Source organism: Bidens hawaiensis, unplaced genomic scaffold (assembly GCF_021521415.1).
Source record: "Bidens hawaiensis isolate Kalapana, Puna unplaced genomic scaffold, B.hawaiensis_p1.1 tig00039144_1, whole genome shotgun sequence".
NCBI lineage: Eukaryota > Viridiplantae > Streptophyta > Magnoliopsida > Asterales > Asteraceae > Bidens > Bidens hawaiensis.
The window spans coordinates 89471-101087 of record NW_027505597.1 but is presented as its reverse complement, the minus strand read 5'-3'; the positions used below and the strand labels follow the sequence as shown (position 1 = coordinate 101087).

The 11617-nt window shown below is 32.0% G+C and overlaps 1 protein-coding gene across 1 annotated transcript; it reads left to right on the top strand.

The window, feature by feature from the left end:
- Window positions 1-900: 900 nt before the first annotated feature.
- Window positions 901-9639, top strand: LOC143614187 (bifunctional 3-dehydroquinate dehydratase/shikimate dehydrogenase, chloroplastic-like). Its single transcript, XM_077087694.1, has 10 exons — window positions 901-1589; window positions 6673-6778; window positions 6876-7094; window positions 7164-7504; window positions 7580-7643; window positions 7914-8022; window positions 8571-8720; window positions 8824-8972; window positions 9109-9271; window positions 9348-9639. The coding sequence occupies exons 1-10, from the start codon at window positions 1375-1377 to the stop codon at window positions 9389-9391; spliced, it is 1560 nt and encodes a 519-aa protein (XP_076943809.1). The 5' UTR covers window positions 901-1374; the 3' UTR covers window positions 9392-9639.
- The last annotated feature ends 1978 nt before the right edge of the window (window positions 9640-11617 follow it).

Genomic DNA, 11617 nt, shown 5'->3' with positions numbered 1-11617 from the left:
ATGAAGATGAAGAAATGAAGACGAAGATGAAGATGATAAAGATGAAGAAGAAGAAGAAGATGAAGATGAAGAAGTTAGGATTAATAATAATTTGAACGGACTAGACAACAAACATAAAAAAACCGTCTGGATGGACTGTTTTTTAAAAAAAAATGATTTAACTAAAAAATATGGTCGGAACAGACGAGATTTTTAAAAATCCCGTCTAATGGGTCAGATCCTTTACACATGTCACCTTTTGATTGGTTTTAAAATCTCGTCGTTTATTTTACCAAAGCGTCTCCTCAGTACGTATTTGATGGGTTAGTTTGGGAACTTTGACCCATTTAGGATTTTTTTTTTCTCTCTCTCTTGTTTTGGATCATTTTGGGAATTTTCCCATTAATTAAATATATAATCTCAAATTCATCATCTTTCATATCTATATCTATATCCTCTAATAAAAGCTTACAAGTTTTGTCACTTGTCACTCCTACATTAAACCTTATCATTTTTAACAAATTTGTATTAATAAAATAATAGTTACCATTTTCTTAAAATTTTTGCTTCAAAATTTGTTAATTTAATATTTACTTTTTTTTTCAAACATTTGATATTTATAATTAAATATTTACTTTAAAATTTTTTTAAAGACTATTATACAACGACTGTGTTAATAGTGTTTAACGGGTTTATTGTTTCTTGTATACTGATTATTTATTAAATATTGTATTTTCAAGAACCACCCGTATAGTATACGGGCCTCAAACTAGTTTAGAATATGAATGTAAACTTTTTCCAAAAGCGTTGAACGAGACAACATATTAACTCACTTATTAAAATAATGTTCGTGTTTCAATGAAACCATTTATCAAACAGGTACCTCAAATCATGTTCCAAGTGGCGTAAAGACTTGAAATGAAATAGTAGTAACCATGTTACAGGAACTCATGGTGAATCTTAAAGCCACATCATACATTGTTGGTGACGAAAAGAATAACCCGCAAACTCTTAATCCCAATCCTAATCCTAAATAAATAGTGGCCACCAACTCCTTCCTTCCATTTTCAAATTTCCATGCCCACTTTCCTCCTATCTTGTTCATAAATCACCATTTTCTTAATCATTTTGCACCTTCATTGTAGGGTTCTTCACTTCCACTTGCACATATTTGACTTGTTCAATTCAATTCAATTCAATGTAATTAATAAATTAATCTTCCCCAACAGCTAATACCTGCCACATCATTTCCACGTCAGACTCACCAACCCCCCTATCTCTTACCAACTTTTTTCCCAATATAAATTCCCAATCCAAATCCTCCCTCCTCATTAACCAGAACCAACATTTTTGATTTTATAAAAAGATTTTGTTGGTTCTTGGATAGTTAGGAAAATGGGTAGTGTGGGGTTGTTGAAAAAAACAACAATGGTATGTGTACCATTGATGACTCATTCCGTTGAACACATGGTCCAAGATATGGTTCGAGCCAAGAATGAAGGTGCAGACCTTGTGGAGGTCAGGTTAGATTGCTTGACGGCTTTCGAACCGGCACGAGATCTTCCAACCATTGTTTGTAACAAACCGTTGCCGATTGTGGTCGTCTACCGGTACGTACAATTAGAATTGCCCGGCGTACAACCCGTGTGTTTGCGTCATCTTTCCCTCTTTTACGTTACCGTTCATGGACCGTGTCTCATTGTTTTTATTATATATACATGATTATTTTATAATTATAGGTTTTCTGGTTAGCTAATGGTGAGTACAATGGATTTTAAAAGATTATATTATTCATGTCAAGTGGCATTAGTTTACAATCAACAAGAACTTTTTAAACCGGTCATGCTTGTGGATTGAGCCTGACATGAACTCGAAAGTGGTCTACGAGCCTTCATAATCCGTCTATTAAATTTAGTAGCTTTTGTATATGGAGTGGTTTAGATTATTATGAGTAAAACATGAAATCGAACATAACACACGAGTTCTCATGACTTTACATAAACACAACTTGCTGAACCTGAATAAAATACTTTATTTTCTTTTTCTTGTTATATATGTATTAATATTTCAAAATTACAAATGCAGATATTGCTTTTAACTTTTTAAAGCAATTATATATTTATACTCTGTCAACTTAAAATGTAACATAATATATAGCAAGATATTTTAAGTTACCGTACAAAACACAATTTATTAAACAAAAAAAAGGTTAAGTAAATGAGATAAACATGTAAACCGGGAATATTAAAATGTAACATAACATGATATATATAGCAAGATATATAATAAATGACAAGATAGTTTAAGTTATCGTACCAAACACATTTTATCAAATAAAAAAAGATTAAGTAAATGAGATAAACATGTACACTCGTGAATATGTGGCGTTGACACAAAAATTGTTTATCTAAAATGTTTATGGGTTTAACGCAAACTAAACCCACACTATAAATTTTAGAAATTTAATTTACCGAGTTTTTTAATAAAGCTTGTCATTTTCTTGTAATCTATTACTCATAAAAAAAAATAATCGAAACCGAAGATGTCATTTTCCTACCAAACTTTTTTTAAAATTCTTTGCAATTTGCTGTTGCATTCCTGTCTATGCAAACTTTCAACTTAAAAAAAGCTTATTATTTTCACTAATTATCTACATAATTATCCATTTTTAAATAAACAAGCGTATTAGAATAAATTTTAAATAAAGAACCGTATTTATGTAGATAAGCGTTAATATAGTTGGTTAGTTACATAACAGATTTGTATATCATACTTAGAGAAATACCTACACGTATTTATGTATTTTTTTACAGTTTTTTTATTTAAAAATTGGCTTGCATAAAGCGACACTCAATTCATTTACGTATCCAAAAACAATACATATAGTTAATGGGTGACAATCTTGACTTTAGAAACACATGAACGATTTTTATGCTGCTTGTCACGTTCATGTGTCTGTATTTTTTCCAACTACTACAATTTGCAATTTGCAATTTGCAATTTGCAATTATATAAAAACAAAATGAGAACAAAAAAACAAAGATCAAAAGCCAACTAGTCAGAATCTGCATATGCACTTTGATTTTCTATGCCAGCTTGCAAAATGTTGATTGGCACCCCCAACCGGTTCTAACACATGTTTTTTCCTGATGTTATTTATTTATTTATTTATTGTGGCCCTTTATTTCGTACAAAGATTATCTCATATTCCCATATAAGAGTTTGTGTGAGCTATTAAAGTGGTTGTTTTTGCTTATTTGTTTTTGAAAAGCAAAAACAATTATTAAAAGCTTTAATTTGAAATTTTTGAAATAGTTTTGTCAAGTGTATTTTGTTTTTCAACCAGTTTTATAAACTCACACAAATACTTCCTAACTTGTAATGATTTTTTTTTGTATTATTTATTAACAGAAAAAGCCTAAAAGAATATAATAATGACCTAAATATTAATGTCGCTTAGTTGACAATTTCTGATATGATACGAACGTAACATGAAATTAAGTTGATATATTTTAACCATTTAAAAACATGTCATGTTTTTGTTGACCTTTTTAATTAAAGGTTTATTGATTTTTATTAATTCTAACTACTATTTTTTGGTCGTTGTCAGTCCTAAATAATGAATTGGTTCCTGACGGTTCCATCTTTTAAAGTATTTGTTTCCAACGGTCCGCTACTAACATAATCTTAACCCGGTTAGTTGCAAGTCGCCTATAAAACATTTTTTGCCGGAAAAGTCACATTTTTTTCCCAAAAACTCAAATATTTTCGTCCCAGACATCTTTGTGACCTTGGATTGGACCTTTAAGAACCTTTTTATAATAAAAGCCCTAATTATTGAGGTTGTCGGAACCCTAGAACCATCGTCGAAGTCTGCTTGTGGTGCTCAAGTGGTGGTTGGTTGGTGGTGACTGGTGAGTCAGCTGGTGGTGGTAGCGGTGTTTTGGTTGAGTTGTCTGGCAAAAAATGTGACTTTTCCGACCAAAAGCATTTTTCGGTGACCTGAAGGTAACGACGTAAACCATTGTGTCTCCCCCGATGGCCAGCCCAATGATGGATAAGACTCTGGCCTCTTTGAGGTCAAGAGTTCGAGTCCAGAGGTCGTCCGAGTTTTCTATTAGGGTGTATTTGCAGCAGAGGGACTCCCCTTCTGTGATAGGTACAACATTTGTCTAGTGGCAGGTGGCCTGAAATTTTCTCGGGGAACGATGCCAAACTCGAACGCCAAGCGTGGGCCCGGTTAAGACAACATAGTCTTGGCTCGAGTGGGGTGTGCGAACTTTACTCCAAATTGAAATTCGCCGTTCAAAAAAAGGTAACGACGTAAGGATTCTGTTAGTCGCAAACTGTTGGGAACAAATACATTAAAATTTAAAAGATGAGACCATCAGCAGCTAATTCGTTAGTTATGACCGACATCGTACCAAAAGATAATAGTTTGGATTAATAAAAAACCAATATATCTTAATTAAATGGTTTGTACATGGGTTTACCTATTTGATTCGTTTAGTTAAGGAACTCAACTAGCCGGCCTCTTTAATCAAACCATTTGACCCATTTTTGATCCCTTTAACCCATTATTTTCACAACGAGTAAAGTGTCATTTTCGTCATTGTGATTTGGCAAATAATGCGAATTTAGTTCAAAAAATTATATTTTTTGCATATGGACCCTCCACGTTTTCCAATTCTTGTCAATTACATCCAAATCACTAACCCCATTAAATTTAATCGTTAAGTCAGGGGTAGACATGTCTTTCCACTCTTTCTTTATTATAATGTTTATTTCAGTGAGCTGTGGTTTTCGTCCCTATGGTTTGTCCAAATATGCGATTTTAGTCCAGTAGTTTCAAATATGCAATTTTCGTTTCTATGATTTTATTTCACTTGCAATTCAACCCGAATTCACTAATCTCGTAAAGTCTAGTCGTTAAAATCATCAGTGTGCCCTTCACGTGAGGGGCAATTTTGTCCTTTTTTTACTTTTTTCCCAAATACATCCTAGCCCCTCACGTGAGGAGGCTTGCAAATTAGGACCGAGATTTATTTTGGGAAAAAAATGACAAAATTGGTCGTCACGTGAGGGGCACGCAGATGTGTTAACGAACAGACTTAACGAGGTTATATATTCGGGGTTTAATTGCGAGTGAAATGAAATTATAAGAACGAAAATCGCAAATTTGACAAAGACGAAAATTGCAAACTTGAAACTATTGGACTAAAATCGCAGATTTGGACAAACCACCGGGACGAAAACCGAAATATTTTTAAATAAGTATTATACTAAGGAAAGAGTGAAAAGACATGTATACCCCTGACTTAACGATTAAATTTAACTGAGCTAGTAATTTAGATGTAATTGGCAAGAATGAGAAACGTGGAGGGTCCATATGCAAAAAATAGACTTTTTGGACTAAATTTGTATTATTTGCCAAACCATAAAGACGAAAATGACACTTTACTCTTTTCACAACCCTCATCCTAATTAACACGTCTATAACTTGATAATAAACAACCAACTCATATGACACATTTTAATTAATGGGTTAAACAAATCGTGTTTGGATTAACGATTTTAAGGGTGCGCTAGTTAGGTTTGATTTATCTTACACGAATTAAAATACGGTTCAGGTTTGAGTTGAAAAAATTCAACCCACCAACTTTTTTTTTAACGATCAACAAATTTTTTTATTAAAACTAGCAAGAAGCTAGAACCGCCAAATACAACCACCAAAACGAAGGTAAAGAGTGAAAATACAAACTAAGCCTCTCCACCAAAAGCAAAACCATACAACACTAACAACGAATTTATAACCGAAACCTACACCAATCCTCCAAGTTAACCCTCTTTTTTTGGATCTAATCTTGATCCAAAGGTAACTTAAAGATTTAATCTCTTCGAAAAGACTTTGAAAGTGAACCGAGGCCCCATTGTGGACTAGATCATTTCGTTTCTTCCAAAGACACCACATTGTAACTAGACAAACCGCATGAAAAGCTTTAGCTTTATTCTTTGGAGCCGACATATTCAACCCACCAACCTAACGCCCTAATTTTGCTCACTTTGAAATTTATTTTTTTATTTAAATTTTAAGAAACTCTTCATCTTTTTGAGGGGTTTTGGTCCCTAGACATATCATTTATTAACCACAAAGATGTGATAATTTGTAGGACCTTAGAACATTAAAATTCCACGTCACCATTATCAGTTTTAAGAACTCCATCAATTTTGAGCCCAAAATAAAATTGTTAAATCTTCTAGTTAAAAGAAAGATATTCTTGAAAATACAATATTTAATATATAATCAGTATACAAGAAACAATAAACCTGTAAAACACTATTAATACTGTCGTTGTACAATAGTCTTTAAAACAGTTTTAAAGTAAATTATAAATATCAAATGTCTGAAAGCAAAAAGTATGAAGTAAATATTAAATTAATAAATTTTGAAGCATAAATTTTAACAATGGTAACTATTAATTTACTATTATAAATTTGTTAAAAAGGGTGAGGTTTAATGTAAAGAGTGATAAGTGGTAAAAGTTGTAGCCTTTTGTTAGAGAGTATAGATAATATAACGCTGCGTAAGTAGAAAAATGGCACCCAAAATAACATTTTTCCCATAGTTTCTTATATTGGTTATAACATTAATATCCACTTAGACATTTTAATAAGTTTTTAATCTTTATTTAGACCAAAAAGGGATGGTGGATTATATGATGGTGATGAAAAGACAAGGCAAGAAGCACTTACACTTGCTAAAGAATTAGGAGCAGAATATACTGACTTGGAGCTTCCGGTAATAATATTAATTAACAATTATTCGACTGTATGCAAACTAAACAATACATAGATATCAACTTATCATAATATTTGCACATTTATATAATACTCAGGTAGCTTTTGAAATAATGGAAAAACACAAGCTGAGTCAGCAAAACAACTGCAAGATAATAGTTTCTTGTTATGTTGATAAAATCACGTCTTCTAAGGAGAATTTAAGCCATCTTGTAACACGAATGCAATCAACCGGTGCACATATCATTAAACTTGTCACAACCGCAACCGATATCACAGAACTATCAAGAATCTTTCATTTGCTTTCACATTGCCAGGTACAAGTTATTATTCTTTTATAAAATACTTTAAGAAGGTCTGCCCTTTAAATATTTGTATCTATGCAGGTACCTTTAATTGCATACTCAACGGGTGAACGTGGGCTAATTAGTCAATTACTCGGTCCGAAATTTGGGGGCGTGTTAGTGTATGGGTCACTTGAAGGGAATCAAGTGGCTGGTCTACCAACTCTTGCCAGCCTTAGAGAAGCATACGGAGTAGAGCATATTGATGCAGATACAAAAGTTTTTGGGTTGATTTCAAAGCCCGTTAGCCATAGTAAAGGCCCGATTTTGCATAATCCTACTTTCAGACATGTGGGCTATAATGGTGTTTATGTTCCAATGTTTGTGGATGATCTCAAAAAGTTCTTTAATATTTATGAAAGTCCTGACTTTGCTGGTTACAGGTATGTATGTGTATACTTATACACGCTGACGTAACATGTTGACCGCAAGATTTGACTCTTGATCATTACTTGCAGTGTTGGGATACCATACAAGGAAGCGGTGATGGAATTTTGTGACGAAGTGCATCCTCTAGCTAAGGTTGATATTAAGTGCATGTTTGAGATTGCTTCTTAAAAATGTTTTTTGCTTTTTATAAGGGCAAAATGTCCAAAATGCCCCTCCAAAAACACCTAAAAGCAAGGTGCTTTTGGAGGGGCATTTTGGACATTTTGCCTCTTCAAAAAGCAAAAAACATTTTTAAGAAGCAATCCCAAACACCCCCTAACATTTCAACTATTTAATTTTATTTTTGATTTGCTAAACTTATATTTTTTTTAATAACCTATGCAATGTTGGTTTGTTTTTCAGGCTATAGGCGCGGTTAACACTATTGTAAAAAGGCTAAGTGATGGGAAACTGATTGGATATAATACAGATTGTGAAGCTTCTATAACTGCAATTGAAGATGCACTTAAAGGTATTAGGAAAGCATATAAAAAGAACATTTGAAAAATAATATAATTACATTTAAACTATAAAAACTTGTTGCACTTTTAATCTTTTATCTTTTTAATGCTGCATAATATCGAATTAGTTTAGTTATAACATAAAAGAACACTTCAAAAATATACATATAATATCAAATGGGTTATATATGGGTCAACTAGCAAATTTGTCAGGTCAACCAATGGGTTCAACCAAAAACTGACCCATACCCTCAAATTTTATTTTAGGTTCGTGTCGTGACAGAAATACATACCCCCAGAATAATAATAATAATAATAATAATAATAATAATAATAATAATAATAATAATAATAATAATAATAATAATAATAATAATAATAATAATTACTGATGGTCCGTGTGGGTATGCATGGATTTTTGTTTTGGTACTCAAGTTTGAAAAATTACGCCTTTAGTCCAATAGTTTGCAGGTTTGTAACATGGACGGTCCCTAAAGTGAACGGGGCTTAACTTTTCTGTTAAACTTTAGAAAATGACCAAAGTACCCTTTAACTGCAGCTCGAGGTCTGGTGAATGGAGAAGCATCTTTTCCTTCTCCTTTAACCGGGAAACAGTTTGTCTTGGTTGGTGCCGGTGGTGCAGGGAGGGCTTTGTCATTTGGCGCCAAAAGTAGGGGAGCCCGAGTTTTAGTTTTTGATATTGACTATGGTATGTTTGACTTCGAAAAGCCAAAGTGTATCAACTTTACTGTCTCTATGTTTTAAGTTTATGTGCCAAGTGAATAATGAAAGCTAATTTTTTGTTTTTAAAGATAGAGCAAAATCACTAGCTCAAGCAGTGTCGGGTCAAGCTTTGCCATTTGAACAGTTGACGACATTCCAACCCGAAAAAGGCGCGGTCCTCGCCAATGCAACACCCATCGGGATGCACCCGAATAAAAACCGAATCCCTGTTTCCGAGGTTAGTTATTCAAACATTAACTGTCCTTAACAAAATTTAATCTACTAGTTAATAATCTAATAAGTGACAATACATGTTTTTTTTTATTATTATAATATTCTAGTTAATACATGTTTTCTTATTATAATTATTTTAGGAAACCTTGAGAGATTACTCTGTTGTCTTTGATGCTGTTTACACGCCTAGAAAAACAACACTTTTAGCCGATGCCGAAGTGGCTGGTGCCATTATTGTTAGTGGGGTCGAGATGTTCCTCCGGCAGGCGGTCGGGCAGTTTAATCTTTTCACTGGTGGCAAAGGTAATCACATATAAACCATGACCAAAAACAATCTTTAATTTTTTTTTCTGAGGTGTGGTTTCTGTGTTTGTTGCAGCACCTGAAGAATTCATGAGAGAGATTGTGTTATCAAAGTTTTGATTGATTGGTTTATAAGAAAGAAGATCTATTGATTAATAATGAAACAGATCTAATGTTCAGAATCAGATGAAGAGCTTCTGATATGAACATGGGTTGCTGTTGTTGATTGTTTGGATACAGTCTGATGTATATTTGTAGAAACTTTATGTTGTACCAACTCTTTACTATCTCTTGATTTTTTATTCAATAGACTTGTATAATTGTGTGGGTGTTTATTGTACATTTAGCGGTTTAGCGGTTCAAAATTATAAAAACTGTTCTTTATGTTTACACTCAGTTTCACTCGTTCTTAATCTTCAAAATTGATTTGCTTACAAATCCAACACCATTTTTCCTTTGGTCATAACCTAATTAATTTTTCTCGGTAAGTCAAGTCGTGTGTTTCGCACACTAGGGCAAATTGGTCAATTTACCTATTTAATTAAAAGAATTATAATAAATTAAAAAAATCAATATATATATATATATATATAAGGAAATGATCAAGAGAGAACTTCTTATTAAAAGAGAATAAGGTAACAAAAATTTACTTTTAACTTAATTAAAAAAAATATTTTTAATTTTTTTTCTTTTATCCTTCTTATATGTTGTTATTTTTTCTTCACCACAAAAAATATATAAAAATAAAAAAAAAACTCGTAATGCATATATGCAACACGTCGACTTTTTTACAATGCATATGTGCAATATTGTGTATTTTGATATGTGAAATAGTGTTGAATAGCAATTTATGGTTGTTTGTATTGTATATTTGCAATAGTTTATATTATATACAAATATAAAAAAAATATTGATATAGAGCATATGTGCATTAGTATTAGAATTGCATTACATATATGCATTAGTGTGCATTGCATTCAATAAATAGTGTTGTATTTGCTATATTCAATATTGTGAATTGTATAATGCAATTATGTTGTATTATATGCAATAAAACATTATTGTACATATAAAATACATTATTATTGCATATATGCACTACATCGACAGTTTTTTTAGGGACTATATCAACTTGTTAGAAGGAGGAAACAAAAAGAAATAAAAAAATTAAAAGTTAAAAATAATTCTTTATTAGTTCTTTAGTTCTCTTTTTAAGATGAGTTCTCTCTAGATCTCATCCCTACACACACACACACACATATATATATATATATATATAAGTTAACGTACAATAATCGCTTAATATACATTACGTATGCGAAAAACGTTCAAGGTTAAAAACACAAAAAACGTTCAAGCCAAAATCCAAAGCCTAAAACATTCAAGCGTTAAAGCCTAAACCGGTTAGGCTTAAACCATAAAACGTTCAGGCTTAAAATATGATATTTTCAAACGTAAATATCCACCACTCAAAGTCAATATTATTTGATTAAAGCTTCAAATTGATGATTAATTGGATCGATTTCAAATATTGATTGATCAATTTGCTCCAATTCCAATTTTAGTTCTTATAAAAAAACTGAATAAACCTGTGAACAACAATAGGCGGACCTAAGGCGGTGGAGTGAATCGTTGGACGGTCACAAATTGCTGAATTGCCACACCCAACCTAAGGCAGAAACGCCAGAACGCTAACTGATTGCTCACAACTCACAAGACACTAACATAACAATATTAATGAAAATGAGCTAATTACTTTATTAAATTCAAATCAAGTACACGATATTCAAAAGATTTAAAAATGACCAACTAAATCAAATATCCTTATAATAACATAAAAGTCAAATAAACTAAGTTATTTAACCATCCAAAATAAACCTCCTGCAATATGCATAAAAATAGGTTTATCAACAACAAATGTTGAGTAAGTAATCCCGATTTTGATAGATGATATAATATACAAAAAACAAATAAGCAAACCAGTATCATGAGCATACACAATTGAATGCAAGCAAATAGTTGGTGCCGTTTGGCCATGAATGACAAACACGGTCTATGGCTACTAAGACGGTATCAATAATAGAATAAAATATGTCAGACCTCTCTGAATGCTATAATTAAACAAATAAGCAAGTAAGCAAATAACAAATAAACATTTAATTGATTAACAATACGATAATCATGATCTGCTAGTTATGGATTATATGCAATATGAAAGCACTAATAAGTAGAGAAAAGATTCAATACAATAGTTGAGTAATGTACACGAATACAAGAATACAAGAATACTTACATTTCATGAAATCAATCCATGAATCACATCGCAAATCTCGAAATCGTCAATAT